At 35.9% G+C, this 20,915-nt stretch overlaps 1 protein-coding gene across 1 annotated transcript; it reads right to left on the reverse strand.

Annotated features, from left to right (window-relative positions):
* Nucleotides 1-1,202: 1,202 nt before the first annotated feature.
* LOC108668683 lies at nt 1,203-4,521 on the reverse strand. Its single transcript, XM_018155926.2, has 3 exons — nt 4,376-4,521; nt 2,979-3,134; nt 1,203-2,751 (listed from the first exon to the last, which is right to left on the reverse strand). The coding sequence occupies exons 1-3, from the start codon at nt 4,476-4,478 to the stop codon at nt 2,333-2,335; spliced, it is 678 nt and encodes a 225-aa protein (XP_018011415.2). The 5' UTR covers nt 4,479-4,521; the 3' UTR covers nt 1,203-2,332.
* Nucleotides 4,522-20,915: the final 16,394 nt, after the last annotated feature.

The following is a 20,915-nucleotide window of genomic DNA, read 5'->3' on the forward strand; positions in this document are numbered from 1 at the left end:
TACGTAAATTTTTTTCGCCACCAAAAGTTTTCAGCTTAGTTTTTTTACCTCGTGTAAAAAAGTTCTTACATCATGTAGTTCAAGTTCTTATATCACGCATGACAAATTCTTACCATATGTACTTCAAGTTCATACCTCACGCAGTTCAAGTTCCTACCTCATGTACTTTCTTTCCTTGCCACGCGTACTCAAGTTCTCAAGTTTTCATCACTTCTAACTTACAATCAACGCCTGCCACTCAGAACTTCAGACCAAGCCAGAGGGCATTTATATTCGAATTGAAATAGCCCGTAATCACTTTTAGCTTTATGATATTGTCAAGCGTCGAGAGTATCAAACGCAAAGAGCATGTACAACGTACATAAATAAAATATATGCAGCAATCTTTACTGTATCAAGTATTAATAAAAAGACCGTTCATTGCACGAACCTCTTTCTCTTCCATTGATCTTTTCCTGCCACTCAATGGCTGTTAAAAGAAAACAGTAGTGACACTATATGTACATTCAACTAAAATATCAATTTTAAAACAAGATCATTACTTAATTGCTCATGAAATACTGTGGCCCTGGTTTCTATCCCTTGCATCATTGTCATTTTACGTGGAGTTAAGTGTAGTGAAAGTAGTGAAGTGTAGTGAAATGTAGCGAAATGTTTGGGAGGGCATTGCAGTGTTGCGTGTGTAGTGTGAAGTGAATTGAAGGGTTGTGAAGGGTGGTTAAATGTATCGAAATATATGAATGGATCACTTCTACAGTACAGAGGCTGACAATACTTTTAACAAGCGTCACTGGTCTCGATCTCAACTCGTAGTTAAATACAAACAAGACTGTACAAATATTTCTCTTTTTCAAAGTGCCAATGGAACATAAAATCACGCATTGAAAGTGGATCACAATAACAACACCCAAGTTTCTGTTTTAATGTGTTTACTCTGGACAAGACGATATATATAAATACAGAATCCATGCCTTATATGCCTTAAGAATCCATACGTAGAATCAAAACATATGATATAAACAATCAAAGTGCCGCACATGTATGCTTTATCTAATTTGTACAATTATTAAGTGGTTTTATTTCTGAAATTAATAATGTGATGTTACAATAATTGATGCTAAATAATCATTACTGGAACATAAGTAGCATTGAAAAAGAAAAGGAAATATTTCTTTCATAGCTCTTAACATTTTAAATTTTTTAGCGAAGTTTTTTCTCCTTGCAGTTAATTGAAAATTAAATCTCAACGGAATCTGACCCAACGGCTAAAAATCTCATTTTTAACTAATGCTAAATTTTATAAAAGCGCCGTGTTTGCTAAAAAAACTTTCCTTCCATGAAGGCAAGTTGTGCTGCCTAAATAGAAAAGTCGATCCAAATAACACACTATATTTAGACACACGAGTATAAGTTATTCACGCTAATGAATTACCAATAAAACATTTTAACTAAACCAGATACCAACATAACACTTCAACCGAACCAGATACCATCATAACACTTCAACCGAACCAGATACCAACATAACACTTCAACCGAACCAGACACCATCAAAACACTTCAACCGAACCAGATACCATCATAACACTTCAACCGAACCAGACACAAACGTAACACTTCAATCAAACCAGAGACAATCATGACACTTCAACCGAACCAGATACCATCAAAACACTTCAAACGAACCAGATACCATCATAACACTTCAACCGAACCAGATACCATCATAACACTTCAACCGAACCAGACACCAACGTAACACTTCAATCAAACCAGAGACAATCATGACACTTCAACCAAACCCGATGCCCCATTTCAACCGAACTAAATGCGAATATAAAAGTTCAACCAAACCTGATACCAAACACCAATTTCAATCAAACGTCAAAATTTCCCTGTTCATTGGCTGGATGTTCAAGCAGTTTACCTCAGCAGTCAATGCTGGCTTACCTCACGACAGCCCAAAAACGACCGCGCACTTCATCTAAAATACAGATATAGTATAATAGATAAGGATAGATAGATAAGGATAGATAGATAAGGAAAAATATATAGGAAAGTTTATGATGTCATCAGTCCTCCTGAGGAGTTGGCTGTTAATTGGCCCAGAGTCCCAAGTGACATGACACCAATTCTAGAGTGCGTCATTGTCAAAATGACTTAGTCGCAATGCAAAATCGACACCGGACGTACATTTGTTCATCTCCGGCCTGTTGAAGCATGATACACGGCCTAAAAATTTTATGCTTTTACAATAACATCCATGAACTACGTTTGCCTGACCACAGGCAAGACATTTTTAACCTGCTATAATTACTCGATAACTCGACATCTACCAGTTCACGCCAAAAACGTTGGCTTGGCAGACAGGAAAGAAAGGCCACCACGAGGGCTCATCGTTAATCTGCCCCGATGACGCGTAGATGAAATTAGCATTTTCGTCGTTAATGAGAACGCTGGTAACGTCGGTATCAGCCAAAGGTGTTTGCCCTCGGATCATGGGTACGTTCTTGATCTTGACCATGTCAACGTAGAACCACCTACTCCAGTCACTACAGCTAGTCTCTCCGGGGTTGGGTTTCCTGCCGAGGCACAACTCCAGCAGGATGGACATCTGGGCCTCGAACATGACGGCAATCAGGCGGAAGCCGGGGATGGCCTCGCATGCCGCCTTGCTGGCGGCGTAGCCCCGGACTTGGGTGGTCAAGCGGCGGTAAATCAGACGATCGATGGCCCAAGGCTCCACCAGCTCTGAAATATTTCAGGTTTGGATTGTGAGCGTGATTAATATTTATTACGTAAATATGACTGTATTAGATGAGCTATAATTATAGATGACAAAAGATATTGATATCCAATATAAAATATTTCGAGGAAGATACACTTGATGATTTCAGGAGGTTTCTCAGCAAATTTTACACCAATCTGCCGATCTCATGAAACTTCGTCACTCCATGATGTAGAGCCTTAAGTCTTACGTTTCTTGACAAAGTACAAAGCCCAAGGGACGTCGCCTGGCGTGTTGACGTAGACGTTTTCTCTGGCCAGCCTGCACGTGAGCGCGTTGTTGCTGCTCGGGCGAACACTGAACGCCGCGCACTCGTTGCGAGTGAAGCACATCATGTGACAGTCACCTGTGCGATGAATAGTTTAGAATTCAGTTATTTTAAAATTTTAATTACTAATGAAATGAAAAGTATAATTATTAAAACAGTAAACAAAAGCTTGTAATGAACTAAATTATTGTTTGGAAATGACTATCATCAATAATTGAAGGAATCAAAATTATTGTACCCAATTGCGAAATCCAGTTTTCCAAATAACTGAAGGAGCTTTAAATTTTTCTTGGTCACGTAGCCAAGTGGTGGTTTATGGTTAAACAGTTCAATTTAGGCTTATCACGACAAAAAATAACTTGTACTAGCTAATTCTTGGATTATGTTGCTAATAACGGACTAATCTAAGGCCAGTTCTGGACAATTTTTGCTCATTGCTCCTTTTCGCTTCAGGCTCGCCGAATTGTCTGGAAAATTATATCATATATCATATCATAGTGATGTCGGTGCTGGAGAATATAGGCCTGATGTGGCCTGTCACCGATTCTTGTACCTTCCGTGACTCGCTCACTGGAGATCTAAAAACAGGTCCTTTGACCGGATATTTTTAAAAATTAATATAAATGTCCATCTTTGCCTCTTATAAAAGAAATAGGCATAATCAATTTTTTAGGCAGAATATAGCTTGAAACAATTTCTGCGGTAGACTCAATGGCGAACAAAAGAAACATGTACCACATACCTTTAATTTTGGTTCGGCCTCTAAGTTGAACGAGAAAAGATGACATGTTTTATGCTATAAATATAAATGTCACGCTCTTTTGCAACAACTGAGAGTTACTCGGAATTGTTCGCTTAATCCGGGTTTTATAATTGAAAACGTAATAATGCGAGGGACACATCCAAACATGAACATTATAATCCCTCTTTCATTCATGCAATTATCACCCAAACATGATCGATCACAACATTTATTAACTCATGAATCACTATATTATTTATTTTGCAAAACTTTTCTCGAATGCTTCATTTGAATTCACTGAGCTTAACTGTATGAATGAACTGAACAAAATATGAAAACTATATATGTGCAATTTTGGACCAAGACAGGATATTGAGATTGAAATTGATATTTTCCGCGAGATCTCTCCTTCCTCAAGACTTACCGAACCAACAGCTATATGACGTTAAAATAACGTCAATTTAACGTTGTTTCAATAAAGTATACTCGTATTAACGGTTTTTAACTTCATTTGCCTGGAGGGAATTATTTCCCCGCGTAGAAATAGAATCAAGAAAGCAATGATACATTTACTCACACTTGCGCGTGATTTCCGTCTCGACATAAGCTTGACTGGCATTCAGCCCCTTGCCCAGGATTGAGTGAAAGCCTTTCGGGTCATAAATGACGTCAGTGGACATCGCCAGCGCCGCGACGCACGAACCTATGCCACGTAGCCACAACGCCAACGCCGTCAACGCCACATCGACTAAACGCATTTCCAAAAATCGAAGTTCCACGAAAAATTCGTATACTTGTATTTTGTACACTTGTATTTTAGACAGAATATATTATTTCCGGTGATTATGATTGTGAAAATCTATAAATAGCAGAAAACAGTTGCTGGATTTTTCCGACGGCGTAGGCGTGTGTGATCGTCGGTAACAGTGCAGTAAGACTGCCGGTGGCGCTGTGGACTCTAAGGCAATTCACTCAATGCAAACAATGCTCTCAATGCGCGAATATGCGCGTGAGCTCTACCGACCAATTAGGGCATATTGGAGTATTAAAAATTGAGGGTTAATCGTCTGAGTTCAGAAGTCTAAAGTTCATAATTGCCTGGAACAATATAGCTCTACAATTGTTCTGCACCTGAAAATCAATTGAGAAAATTAGAAAGGGCAGAATATAAATTTTGGACAATTTGGTCTGTTTAACGTATAAAATAACGGTTGAAAGTGAAAAAAATATATTCCAAATGAATTATCTGCTAAGAGCACAATAAGCTAATGTAAAATGTACGAAGAAAAAATCTCGGTTCGATGTTTAGAACTTTTTAATTAAATTAAAAGATTGAACACATTGTTTAATTATATATACATAGTACATGATTGAATAAAAATTATTTGATAAATCAGTATTTATATTTATATATATTTATCCAGAATAAACAAACGTCACGTCCATAAATCTGTTCTAAGCATAATAATAATAAACATTAATTTAAATATATGATTGAAAGTTTTAAACTGAGATAATTTTTTGAATAATTTTGCATTATCATGACAAAACGATAATGTTGAGAATTTTTCGTATAATGTCTGGAGGCAAATAACAATTTAAATATTATTCAGCTGTTAATAAATGTTCAGTTACAGCCAACCAACCAAGTTTCAATTTCATACAGAGTGGAACCCAACTTATATTGAGACCGACATATTAATTTCTTTTTCAACCGACCTTATATATAAGGAACCTTTATTTTACTAACATGAAAAGGCAATCAGTTTTAAATATTTAATCCGTTGCTCAGTCCATAAAGAAGTGATACTGTTGCATGTAATGCTGATACTCGACACATTGCAAACGTACTCATCATTCTCTGGGGAGGTTGAGTTAATTAATGCGTGCCTTTTGCGACTGGATGACAGGAGTCAGCGATTTGTGCGAATGATTGATCGGTTCAAAACATGCCATAGCTGAGCAATTCAGGCGTCATTTGTTTGCCCAGGGTTACGCTGGTAACGAGCGAGGCGGGCTGCCATCGCTTTGGTGATTCTTTTACTGATCATTGTTCAGAGCGTCCACTGAATCACACGTTTCATAATTTTTAATTAGTTATTTGCACCTATAGGGCCCAGAATATCACGAAGCTATTTTCTATCTCGTTGCAACCTAGTTGATGTTGCGTGGATTTCTGCCGTATTGTGTCTTGGCTTAATTTTGAGTGACGGTAAGGAAGTTTTCGTATACTCGGATGATGAAGTTTCTGTGGTTGCCTCTAGTTTACCACCTATGGTTATGGTTTCATTTCTGCCAGTTCGTGTACCGTTCCTCCTGTTAAAATGTATTAGATAAATACCGTCACAGATACTTCTGATCGTATTGCTCTGTAGCGGTTATTGATTTTGACCCATTTTTTGTACTCCATTGTTACAAATGGACTTGGTCATCTGATTCCATCTCTATCTCTTATGGTTCGCATGTAATTCAATCATCTGCAAGTTGTGATTGAATCGAAGGACTTCAGTGGGGAAAATAACTCTTGTGTGCCAAGAAGAAGCTATACATACACATCGGTGGCGGATGGACTTTGGGTTGCATAGGAAATAATCATCTCAATTTAGGCGGATTCGGACGCTCCCGAATGTTGTGGATCGTAGCCTAGTAACCGATGAGTCTCTGCTGTCTACTTGAATCTGTGCGAATTGAAAAGTGGGAACTTCATCTGACGACAGCCGTTTTGCTGACGGAGTTCTGAATTATATCAGCTAGTAGGACTGTAAAAAAACTTGAAGCTTCCAAGATACCTCAAATTTTGCATTGGTCTCTTGCTAGTTTTAGTTAGGTTCTACTTAATTCGTAGTCCGTATTGTATTGGCATAATGATATGTTTTATGGGTAGGTTCGTGACCTTTTTCAATAAAACACTATTACCTGGTTTTCGCCACTTCAATTTAGTGACGAGTTTCTTGCTTTTTCACTATCCCGTTAGCGTAGCCTATATATGCTGGAAGCTCTCCCACGACAATGTTATTGAGACTTGATTCGTATAGTCATGCTCGCATGGGACCCATCTGTGACACTAATTTACTCCAACCTAACCTAACCTTAAGACTTACACTCATGAATTTTACATGTCATGTTTACGTATAACAATTATCAGAACCCTGGTAATTTTGAATTATAAGAAAAAGTATTTTGAAAATAAGTTTTGTGAAATTAAAATTAACATACTGCAATTTGAACTAATTTCACGCGTAACTTCGATTTAAATAGTATTTAATTTAGTCGTATCTATGTATAAACATTTTTTATCTGAATTAGAATATGTTCGGTCAGTAAACGTTTACTCTAGCCTAACACTAAAATTTCATTGGTCCAGACTTGGACGTTCTATTATATAGACCGGTAGGAATAAGAATATAGTTCTTAACAGCCACGTTTATCACAAATGGAAATGGATTATACCTACAATTAGATCTGAATACATTCATAACCATACCACATGCGAGTTCAAATAAGGCAATACGAATGAAAAATATCCCGAACAACCGAAAAGTGTTGGATCAAAGCCGATCCAGTGCGCTGCATAGAAGCCGAAATTACTTATTTGAAGAAGGAGTCATGCCTTGAATTGATGTCTCATCGATCTACGTATGTTTAAAGTAGAAACTAGAGTGCACACACCCTGCCCTATTGAAAAGTTTGTTTGCTCTGCCAAAATGACTAATTTGGCATAAGACATCAAATACTCCCACCAAATTGCCGGCTGTCATGTCTTCCAATTGAACAAATCGCAGTGAAGAACATTAATCCAGGTCCAAACTGTTGATCATAACATGTTTTGCCTTCTACAATACCACAGATATATAGTAATTCTACCAATCATTAGATTATCACATGATTTTTGCTGCTTTTTAACGAATCTCCCTGAATTCCTTCAAAATATTTATTTCAGTGATCAGGCACATTGTTTAACATCGAAATTTAGAGCGATGTTAAATTTTTATGTTCATTTTTTTATGTTCATTGGCATGCAATAGCTCGCTAGCAGGAAACTGACTCTGAAACAATATGCTGACCTGATGATTGTTTGATTTTCCTCAGAAACAATCTCGACGACTTGGGATTGAAGCTTTGTTTCAATTGCAGGGTTTAAATCATCAACTTTCGATTAGCTATTTGTCCCATACACAGTCCCCTAAAAAAAACAACCTGCGATAATTGCTTTTCCACTCAATATTCAGAGGCGTAGCAGCTTCTGACTCGAGAAACCAGAAACTAAGACTGATCTAAATTGTGCTAGTGTTCTTGTTTGTTATAACCTGCTTACTTTGTTCAACTGTGTGGATGATTTACTTGGACATTATTACATTCAAATAATATTCTGTTGTGAGCGAAATACATTATATATGTAACATTATTCATATGGCTTGACCTTGTCATGTCGTGAGATGGCTAGACCCGATCCTAGTCATGCCTAAAGATATGGCCAGACTAGATCCTTGTCATTTATAAAGATATGGCTAGACCAAATCATTGTCATGTCTTGAGATATTGCCAAACCCGATCTACGTTATGTCTGTAGACTTAAATTGTTATTCATTCATCTATATTGCACAAGGCAAAACATGCTATGATCGACAGTTTGGGTGGGTAGGGTGGGGTCAATGACCCCAAGATCATTTATCGAGATAAATGTTCTTCACTGCGATTTGTACATTTGGAAGACCTCACAGCCGGCAAATCAGAGAGAGTGTTTGAGATCTTATGCCAAATTAGTTATTTTGGCAGGGCAAACAAACTTTTCATTGGGGCAGGGTGTGTGCACTCTAGTTTCTACTATAAACATACGTAGATCGATGAGACATCAATTCAGTGGAATGAATTCTTCTTCAAATGAGTAAATTCGACTTTTATGCAACACACTCCTGGCTTCAGTAGTTCGGGTTATTTTTCATTCGAATTGCCTTATTTGAACTCGCATGTGATATGGTAATAAATGTAATCAGTAATTCAGACCTAATCGTTGGTATAATTCATTTGTGAGAAATTAACTGTTAGCAACATATACTCATATTTCCACCAGACAAAGATATATAACATCGAAGTCTGAACCAAAGATATTTTAGTCTGAAGCAAGTCAAGTAAACGTTTACTCGTCGAACATGTTCTAATTAAGATAAATAATTTTAACACACAGATACGACTAAAATTAAATATGATACGAACCGAAGTTACAAGTTAAATTAGTCTCAAATTGCCGTAGCCTATGTTATTTTCAATTTCACAAAAAGTAACTTCATACTGTATTTTTTTAAATTATCGGGGTTCTCATAATTGCCATACATGGACATGACATGTGAAATTCATAAGTGTAAGTTACAATGTTAGGTTAGGTTGGAGTAGGGTCACAGTTGGGTCCTAGCGAGCATGACTACGAATCAAGTCACAATCAGTCACTGGAAGAGTCACATTATTGTGGGAGAGCTTCCAATATATATAGGCCACCCCAACCGGACAGTGAGGAAGCAAGAAACACGGGATCTTGTTAAGAATACGTAACCCCGACGTTACCGGGGTGCGTATTTTTAACAAGGTTAATTGAATGAATTATAGAAATAAATTTGGTGTATTTAAATATTTTTAAGAATTACAAATCGATATAAAAAAATACATTGTAAAACATAAAATCCCAAATGATAAGCTAAACGTCTTACAATGTATTGAGCCGCAATGTGATCACATAAAAAATTATGATTATATTACGCTTCAAACTATAAAACATGGATTAAGGGAACAATTCCGAATAACTTTCAGTTGTTGCGAAAGAGCGTGACATTTATATCCAAAGGCATTTTCGGAGAAAATATCTTGCCACATAAATTCTTGAAGATAGGAACCTTAAAGGGAGGATTAACAAAGTTATTCTCGAAAGATTGATGTTTGGGTTCGTTCACTTAACAAGGTCTTACTGGGGTGCTTATTCTTAACAAGATCCGAAACTCATCACTGAATTAATTTGGCGAAAAACAGGCCATAGAGCAATATTGGAAAAACTTCAAGAACCTAACCATAAAAATGTAACATCATACCAATAAAGACTAGAAATAATGCTAAACCTAACTAAAATTCTGGTACGTGACCATTGCAAAATTTGAGATTTCTGGGAAGCTTCAGGTTTTTTTCGGCGGCTTTCCAGCTGATAAAAATCAGAACTCTGTCACCAACTTGGACGGCTGTCGTCAGATGAAGTTCCACCTTCTAATTCGCGTAGATTCAAGTAGATTGTAGAGGCTCGATCATCAGTTCCTATCGGCGATGATCCACAGCATTCGTGAGCTTCCGCATCCACCTAAAATGATATGATTATTTCTCATACAACCCAAAGTCCATCCGCCTCTGATGAGAATGTAGCTTCTTGGCACACAAAAATTATTTTCCCCACTGAAGCCCTTCGATTCAGCAACAGATGCCCACGTCCACCTGGAATAATGGAGTACAAAGAATGGGTTAAACATCCAACGAAAGTCAAGAACCGCCACCGAGCAACACTATCAGAAGGATCTATGACGGTATTTATCTAATAGATTATAACAGGAGAAAAACTATAAGAAGTACCAAAATTGAAACTATAACCATAAGCACGCAACAGGAGGCAACCAGAGAAGCGTTATCATTCGAGTATACGCCAACCTCCGCACTCGCCACTCAAAATGAGGCCAAGACACAATCCAGCAGAAATCCACGCAAGATTAACTAGTGTGCAACGAGATAGAAAATAGCGTCTTGAAATTCTGGGTATACGTGCAATTACGATTAACTAATTAAAAATTACGAAACGTGATTCAATGGCCACTTCAAACAATTATCTGTAATATAATCCTCGAAGCTATATGGCAGCCCAGCTGACTCACTCGTTACCAGCGTAACCCTGGGCAAACAAATGACGCCTGAATGTCACTGCTATATAGCATGTTTTGAACGGATCAATAATTCGTACCAATCTCTGACTTCTGTCATCCAGTCACAGAAGTCACGCATTAATTTAGTGACCCTCACCAGCAAACCATGAATACGTTCGCAACGAGTCGAGCATTAGCATTGCATACTAAAATATCCCTTCTTCGTGGACTGAGAAACGGGTTAATAAATGTTAAGTTTCAGCTTCTTGCGCGCTTAGCGCCAGCCAATTTCCAGTTTCGCACGGGATGGCTCCAAACTTATATTGAGACCGATATATTAATTTTTTCTCAACTGACCTTATAAATAAAGAACCTTTTTTTACTTATGGAAAAATATAACCTGTGTTAAATATTTAACAGTTGAATAATATTCAAATTGTTATTTACTCCGGATATTAAACGAAAAATTCTCAACAATCTTTTTTCGGTCATAATAATGCAAAAATACGCAAAAAAATAATTTAAATCTGAAAATTCCACTCAGATATTTAAATGAATATTTATTATTATTGTGTTTAGGAGAGATTTATGAACATGACGTGTGTTTATGCTGAATAAATATAATTAAATAGAAATATAATAGAAATATAAAATATGATTATAAGAAATATAAATATTTTTTATTTATTAATGTACAGTGTATTTAATTAAATTAAAGTGTGTATTTAATTAAACGTATATATTCAACCTTTTAATGAAAATGAAAAATAAATCCAGGATAATTGAACTGAGATGTTAACTTTATTAATTTCACATTAGCTTATAGTGCTCCAAGCGGAATATTCATTTCACCTATTTTTTTCGCCTTAGACCTTTTTTCCATTCATAAAACAGACATAATTATCCAGATTTTCAATGTGCAAATTTCGCAATTTATTTTCAGGTGCAGAACATTTGTATTGCGAATTTGTTCCAGGCAATTCTGAACTTCAGCCGCAAATCTCTCCTCAATCGATTTTTCCTCAATTTTTAATACGCTAATTTGCCATGATTGGTCGGTAGAGCCCACGCGCATATTCCCGCATTGAGAACATTGTTTGAATTGCGAGAATTGTCTTAGGGTACACAGCGCCGCCGGCAGTCTTACTGCACTGCCACCGACGACCACACACGCCAAAGCCGTCGGAAAAAATCCAGCAACTGTTTTCTGCTCTTTATAGATTTTCATAATCATAATCGCCGGAAATAATTTATTCTGTCCCAAAATACAAGTATACAAAATACAAGTTTACAATTTTTCTGTAGAACTTCGATTTATGGAAATGCGTTTAGTCGGTGCACGTGGCTTTGACGGCGTTGTCGTTGTGGCTACGCGGCATAGGTTCGTGCGTCGCGGCGCTGGCGATGTCCACTGACGTCATTTATGACTCGAAAGGCTTTCACTCAATCCTGGGCAAGGGGCTGAATGCCAGCCAAGTTTTCGTCGAGACAGAAATCACGCGCAAGTGTGAGTAAATGTATCACTACGTCCTTGATTCTATTTCAATACTTCCATCCAGGCGAATGAAGTTAAAAAAACGAACTCGCAGCGACGCTAATTATAACCTGTATGCAAGAGCTCGAAGGCAAGCAAAAAAAATCTTTCGCACTGACACAAAATCTGTGGCACAAAAAAAAAATCTGTCAGTGAAAAACTTTGGGAAGAATATTGCCGATATTGCAAAAAAGAACCCAAAAGCCTTATTTTTTGTACGCTCATTAGAAGTTTAAGACAAACAAGGCAGACTAGATACAGCTATGGAGAAACACATGTTCAGACTTGAAATGCCTAGGACCATATCGAACTTGGTGGAAGTCTAGTAGTTATTTCAAACTATGGTCAGTCTATAAAAAAATCCGGTCAAAAGACTTGTTTTTTGATCTCTTGTGAACTAGTCACGAAAAATACAAGAATCGGCGACAGGCCACTTCAAGGCCTGATGTGGTCTGTCGCCGATTCTTGTACTTTTCGTGACTAGTGTACAATATGATATTCTTCAGAGCTGACATCATTACGATATGATATTATATGATATGATATGATATGATATGATATATGATATGATATGATATGATATGATATGATATGATATGATATGATATGATATAATTTTCTAGACAATTCAGGGAGTTTGAAGCGAACGGGTGCAATGAGAAAAAAATTATCCAGAACTGTTTTTAAATTAGTCAGTTTTTAGCAAAATATTTTAAGAATAAGCTATTACAAATTATTTTCTTCTCGCGATAAACCTCAACTGACCTGTTTGACCATAAATCACCACTTGGCTATGAAGATCAAGAAAGTTGAAAGTTCATTCAGTTATCAGAAATGGAAATTTCGTAATTGGGTACAATAATTTTGATTTTTTCAATTGATGGCAGTCATTTCCGAAGAATATTTTAGTTTATTAAAACCTTTTGTTTATTGTTCTAATAATGATAATTTTCATTTCATTAATAATTAACATTTTCATTTCATTAATAGTAATTATTTATATTTAATTATTAATTATAATATTCATAGCATTAATAAATAAATTGTTCATTTGAATAATAATTGAAATTTCCACTTCATTAATAATCAAAATTTTCATTTAATTGATAATTAAAAATTTCATTAAATGAATAGATAAAATTTTCATTTCTTTAATAATTAAAATTTTCATTCGATTAATAATTAAAATTTTAATTTCATTAGTAACTAAAATTGTAATTACATTCATAATGCAAATTTTAATTTCATTCATAATTCAAATTTTCATTTCATTAATAATTAGCACTTTCATTTCATTTATAATTAAATTCAACTAAATTCTAAACTATTCATCGCACAGGTGACTGTCACATGATGTGCTTCACTGGCAACGAGTGCGCGGCGTTCAGTGTTCGCCCGAGCAGCAACGACGCGCTCGTGTGCAGGCTGGCCAGAGAAAACGTCCACGTCAACACGCCAGGCGACGTCCCTTGGGCTTTGTACTTTGTCAAGAAACGTAAGATTTATAGCTTTAAATCACAGAGCTGCGAACGTGTAAAATTTATTTCTGCTTTTTATTTGGTGAAGTCCCTTGGTCACTTATTCACTTCTTAGACAAATTTATGGCTGACACGCCCTCTGCCTCATGAATATTGTTTTTGAGGCAAGGGGCGGTTTTGAGGTTTCAGCTGAATAGCTAGCGGGCCGCCGGTAACAATACGTGTTGTCCGACCGCCTGCAATCTTCTTTCACTCACGCTCTGTGGAGCGAATGAAATCACTTGACACTGGAACGGAGAGAAAATTTTGGTTCGCTTCTGAACCACTGGGCATGCCTTTTATTCTCCAATGTACGACAAGCGGGGGAGGAATTTCTGGTTACGCTTCATTACGTAATTGTCACTTTTTATTTTTATTATTTCGTCGTATCTAACATAAAAATTTCGATATAAGAATGCATGGTATACAATCTAGATTAAATAGGAGATTAAATGCGACTCGCGAAGACAATTTATAAATTGCCGGGCTTCATGAACAATACAATGTAAAATTCTTATCTATAAGTGAAGTTACGGCAAGAAAAATCCGTGAAGTAATCCCTTGTGAAACATCCGCGGCTGAGAAACCTATTAAAAGCAATTAATTCATTCTTCCTTGAAATATATGTAATATCTATATGTTATGTCATCTATAATCCCAGCTCATCTAATACCGACATATTTCCTTAAAAAAATTAATCATGCTCACAATCCAAACTTGAAATATTTCAGAGCTGGTGGAACCTTGGGCCATCGACCGTCTGATTTACCGCCGTTTGACCACTCAAGTCAAAGGCTTCAACGCCAGCAAGGCGGCCTGTGAGGCCATCCCCGGCTTCCGCCTGATTGCCGTCATGTTCGAGGCCCAGATGTCCATCCTGCTGGAGTTGTGCCTCGGCAGGAAACCCAACCCTGGGGAGACTAGCTGTGGTGACTGGGGCAGGTGGTTCTACGTTGACATGGTCAAGATCAACAACGTACTTATGATCCGAGGGCAAATACCTTTGGCTGATACAGACGTGATCAGTGTTCTTATTAACGACAACAATCCTAATTTCATCTACGCGCATTCGGGGAAAATTCACGATGAGAACCCGACAAGCTGGAAAGTTTATCCTGTCTGTCAAGCCAACGTCTTTGGCGTGAACTGGTAGATGTTGAGTTATCGAGTTATTGGCCTGTTAAAAATGGCTTGCCTGTGGCCAGGCAAACGTAGTTCATGGATGTTATTGTAAAAGTATCAAATTTTTAGGCCGTTTATCACGCTTAACGGTCCGCAGATGAATAAATTTACGTCCTGTGTCGATTTTGCATTTCGAGTGCATCGTTCCGGCAATGACGCACTCGAGAATTGGTTACATCTCACTTGGTACTCTGCGTTAATTAACAGTCAACTCCTCAGGAGGACCGATGAGATGACTCTATGATTATAACATTTCGAGATATATTTTCCTTACTACTAACTCTGTATTTTAGATGAAGTGTGTGGTTGTTTTGGGGCTGCCATAAGGTAACCACTCATTGTCTGCTTAATTAGGTAAACTGCCTGAACTTTCAGATAATGAAAGGGGTAATTATGCTTTATGGTAACTGGTGTTTTGGTATCGGGTTTGATTGAACTTTTATATTGGCCTTTAGCTCGGTTGAAATGGGGCGTCAGGTTTGGCTGAAGTGTTATGTTGGTATCTGGTTTGGTTGATGTATCATGTTGGTACTTGGTTTAGTTGAAGTGTTATATTGGTATCTGGATTGGTTAAAGTGTTGCGTTGGTATCTGGTTTGGGTGAAGGGTTACGTTGGTATCTGGATTGGTTGAACTGTCATATTAGTAATTCGTTGGGTTGAAATAACATATATTCGTGTGTCTAAATTTAGAGTGTTATTTGTGTCGGCTTCTTGATTTCAGCTGCACAACTTGCCTACACGGCAACAGCTTTAGCAAACACGGCGATTTTTTTCCATACGTTTTAGCAAGCACGGCACTTTTACAAAATTTACCATTAATTGATAAGATGATTTCAGTTGATTAGGTCATATACCATTGAGATTTATTTTCCAATTTAAAGCTCCGAGAAAAAAATATGGCTAAAAATGTTGGGATGATAACTGCCATGCAATAAATATTTAATTTTTTATTTTAATATTACTTAGTTCAGTAATGATTATCTAGTAGCAATTATTGTAACATTCCATTATTATTATCACCGATAAAACCACTTAATAATAAAGTAGGTATTGAATAAAACATATTTGTACAGCAGTTTGATTGTTTAAATTATATGCTTTAATTCTAAGTATCGATCCTGTAGGCATAAAATGCGTATAAGGCGTGAATTCTATATTTGAATATACTCGTCTTAAATAAGGTATAGTGTTGTTATTTTGATCCACTTTCAATGCGTGAATTTATGTTCTGTTGACACATTGATTGAAATAAATATTTGTACAGTCATATTGTATTTAATTATGAGTTGAGATGGAGGCCAGTGACGCTCATTAAAACTTCTGTTAGCCTCTACACTTCAGAACTTATCCATTAATATTCTTCTATACATTTAACCACCCTTCACAACCCTTCAATTCACCTAACACTAAACACACACTGCACTGCCCTTCAAACATTTCACTACACTTGGCTACACTTCACTACACTTCACCACACTTGAAGTAACAATAATGCAAGGAATAGAGACCAGGCCACATTACTTTATAAGTAACCAAAGATCGTGTTTTAAAAATTAGTATTTTAAAGGAATATAGTTTGTGTCGCTACAGTTTCCAATTTATGGATATTGAGTTGAAGGAGGCGATCAATGGAAGAGAAGAAGGAGCAATCAATGATCTGATAGGCAAGCATTGATTGTGAGTTCGAAGTGATGAGAACTTAAGAACTTGAGTACGCGTGACAAGTAACTGATGTACATATGAGGCAAGAACTTGAAGTAAATGAGGTAAGAACTCGAACTACATGAGGTAAGAACTCGAACTACACGAGGTAAGAACTCGAACTACATGAGGTAAGAACTTGAACTACATGAGGTAAGAACTCGAACTACATGAGGTAAGAACTTGAACTACATGAGGTAAGAACTTGAACTACATGAGGTAAGAACTGTCTCTTATACACATCTAGATGTGTATAAGAGACAGCTTAAAGAGCTCAGCAGCTAATTAGTTCCTATCTAATTACTTAAAGAACTCCCCCACCCGCCCCCCTTTCATGAAATGTCGTGAAATCATAAATCAACGTACAGATATGGCAGTGGTACCGTTGGATAGGGCAGAATGTCAGCTTTAAAATGAGTATAAAAACCGAAAAAGTGAAAATTTTCAATTTTAGGGTAGACGCTCCCCTTAATAAGCTTCAATTGGTTTCAGCCTCCCCGCTAAATCATAAAAATGCTTAAGTAAGCGTAGAAAACGAAGTATAAAAAAAGAGTCAGTGAAGGGGTAACTCATCTTCAGTCCAGTGTGTAATTCTATTCTGGGCAATTTCGCACTTTAACTTCTCATTCATTATTAGTTATACAAAAATATACAAAAAGTTCAATGTATTTCAGTAAAATCTTTTCAAAGTTTATATTGCCTTACTCACTAACCTTATTGTTTATGTAAAATTTTAAATGCGTTAGTTTTTATTTTATCTTCATTAGTATATACCTAGATATCAACTTCAAGCTTGTGGTGGTTTCGTAGATTCCTCATCCGTCAGAACGCGCGCCTCTCTCTCATGCACGCCATCTATGACAACGCAGCCCTCCCATCATCCCACGGTGTTGCTAGTGTTCAGTGGCTCGTATAGTTGCTAGTGTTCAGTGGCTCGCATAGTTGCTAGTGTTCAGTGGCTCGTATAGTTGCTAGTGTTCAGTGGCTCGTATAGTTGCTAGTGTTCAGTGGCTCGTATAGTAAATATCAGTTAATGTCCTCAACTGTTGGGGCCTTGTTTGTCCTCCCTATCTCCGTGGCTGGCCTGCGCTGAAGAACGATACCTCTACATTCCATCATAAATCTTAATAATATTTATTTTGGTATAGAAGCAAAAGGTAAATAAGGATTAACAACATTTTGAAAGTGACTTTTATTAATGTGCCAAGGAGTTCGTACATCAGGAGCTGGACAAGGGCCGTATCTTCGATTTATAGTATAAAGATGTGGATGAAAAGGATGCTATAAAAACATCATAACCTGTTAATTATAAGGTAAATAAGATCAGGTATTTTAGCTTGATAACTGTGCTATATATATTTGGTACCAAATATTTGGTGTTGGTATAGTTTAATGAAAAATGTTTCCCATTACCACCAATTATTAGAATACTATAAATTAGAATACTTAGATCTTCGTTGGTAAAACTTATGAAAAATACCAAGTCCTATGCAAAATATTCACTATTTTGAATATTTTGGAAATTTCACACAATTGCTAGACAACTATTAATAGAATCATAAACATGTTAATACGTGTTGTCTGATGTAGACTTTTTGCAGGTAATATAGCAGCAAAATGCCTACACAGACTTGAACGCTACAAGCAAAGATGTTGAACGTAATGGGTTATCAGAGAATAAATTGGAAATGGGCTAATCCGACGAAATGGGGCCAACAAAATGGGCTATTCTGACGTCTAGTAATTGAAATTCAGCAGGAATTTAAAAAAGTCCGAGTAGTTACGTGAATATACTTGCAAAAGGGAAATACGCGGTAAAAAATTATTAGAAAAAGTTTGTGGAAAGTGCATATTTAGAATATTCGAAGAAAATATATATTACAGAATTCACGTGCGAAATGAATGTTAAATAAATTACGTACGAAATAAATATTTTAGAATATACGCAGGAAATACATGTCACATGCAAATAAATTATGCTGTGGATACAAGCAATGTACTGATTAGACCATGTAAATGCGCTTTTAAATACGACTAATTAGTTGAATATTTTGATTTCGATATACGCTGGGTGTTTGCTTACAAAATGATCGCGGTAAGTGCATTTTAAGAGCGTATTTATTGATAGCTAAGTGCATGTAGAAAATAGAAAAAGATCTATGTAGTAAGTAGAGGAATATCTATGCAGTATTGATAAAGGAACAAAACATAGTTACTTATCTTAACAAATAGGTAAGATGAAATCGGTAGATGGATAGAAATTGAGTTATCGTGGCCATATTTAGATACACGCTTGATTAAAAGATCAATTGTAAGTAAACCTAAAGTATTTGCCTAAATATGAAGTAGGCAATCGAAATCTTATTACAATAATTATTCAAATAATTATTGGACAGAATTCGAAAGTTATTTCGAAGTAAGGAAATTATCAACTAGATGTGAGGAATAATTTTCTTGTGTGCATATGTTTTCCGGCTATCAATAGCACGTGAATTGACTGCATGAAGCAAAATCAAAGCAAGTATTATCGCAAATATTGACTAGTTAAGAAATAGCTCTCATCCGTTATTGTATATGCACCATAAGTTGCGATCAAAAAGTTTACTATAAAAATAAAATACCGCCAATTGCGATACGAAAATTGACTACAGAAGAAAAATTACCGTAAATTGTCTCAAAAATATTAACTATATGATCAAAATTGCCGTAAATTGTGATGAATTATCTATAGGTCTTAAGTTACAGTACATTGCAAATATATGGACCAAAGAAGAAAAAATACCGCATATTGGCGAAACTATATTGAATATAGAAGAAAGAGTATCGTAAATTGAGATAAAGATATCGAATATAGAATAAATACGACCGTGAATAGGCATAAATATATTGAATATAGAAGAAATATCACCGTAAATTGGTATAAAGATATTTAATATAAAATAAATATTACCGTGACTTGGCATAAATTTATTGATTACAGAAAAAGATACTAGAAATTCGCATTAATACATTGACTGTAAAAGGAAAAGTACCAAAAATTGGCATATATGTTGAACATGAATGAAATATTGCCGAAAATTAACGTATATGTATTGAATATAGAAGAGAAAGTACCGTAAGTTGACATAAAGAAATCGAATATAAGGAGAAAAAGTACAATAAATAGGCCTTAAGATAATGATTATAGTAAAAATGTACCGAAAATTGGCAAAATTACATTGAATGTAGAAAAAGTACCGTAAATTGGCATTGAAATAACGAATACAGAATTAATATTACGTGAATTGCCATAAAGATATTGAATGTAGAATATATATTACTGTAAATTGGCGTAAAAATATGGATTATAGAAGAAAAAGAAGCAAAAATTTGTATGAATATATTGAATATAGATGAAATATTGCCGTAAATAACGTGAAAATGTTGTATATAGAAGAGAAAGTACCATAAATTGGCATATAGATATTGACTACAGGAGAAAAATACCGCAAATTGGCATAAAGATATTGATTATAGAAGAAAAAGTGCATAAATATGCATAAATATATTGAATATCGAAGAAATATTACCGTAAACTGGCATAAATATATTGATTATAGAAAAAAGGACTGTAAATTATCTCAAAGATATTGGCTATAGCAGAAAAGTACCGTAAATTGGCGCAAACATTTTGAATATAGAAGAAATATTAGTCCGCGCTGATCTGAACGGGTATTTTAACACTTACAAGACTCGAGGACGCCAGAATAGATAAAAAAACATTAATCATCAATTATGTGGAATATCGACAATTTTATTTTATATTAGGTATTAGGCATGTTGTTTAATACCCAAACATTGACCGCACATGACAGCCAGGCTCGAGAAAGCTAAGTATTACCTGCTATCAAGTCATGTCATTGACAACAAATAATTTTAACTACATACACGTGAGAGTTTCATGTAAGACAAAGCCCAATTTTATCTAAATAAAGAGCATGTAATTGAATATCTGAACTTTTACTACATGCTAGTGACCTATGTAAGGCAAATCTCAATGCTATCTAAATAAAGAGCATGTAATTGAATGTCGAAAAATTTATTACATGTGAGAGATCCAGGTTAGGATTTTTATGTTTCTTAAGAGCATGGATATTGACCATTCTATTTCAACAATTATATCTTCAATTGTTGCTTCACACTCTGTTCTTCACTTTTGTTAGAGAACATGGATGTATTCGGCTGTAGAGAACATGGATGTATCCGGCTGTTGGAGAACATGGATGTATTCGGCTGTTAGAGAACATGGATGTATT

This window comes from Hyalella azteca, unplaced genomic scaffold (genome assembly GCF_000764305.2).
Source record: "Hyalella azteca isolate HAZT.00-mixed unplaced genomic scaffold, Hazt_2.0.2 contig2572, whole genome shotgun sequence".
NCBI classification, from domain to species: domain Eukaryota; kingdom Metazoa; phylum Arthropoda; class Malacostraca; order Amphipoda; family Hyalellidae; genus Hyalella; species Hyalella azteca.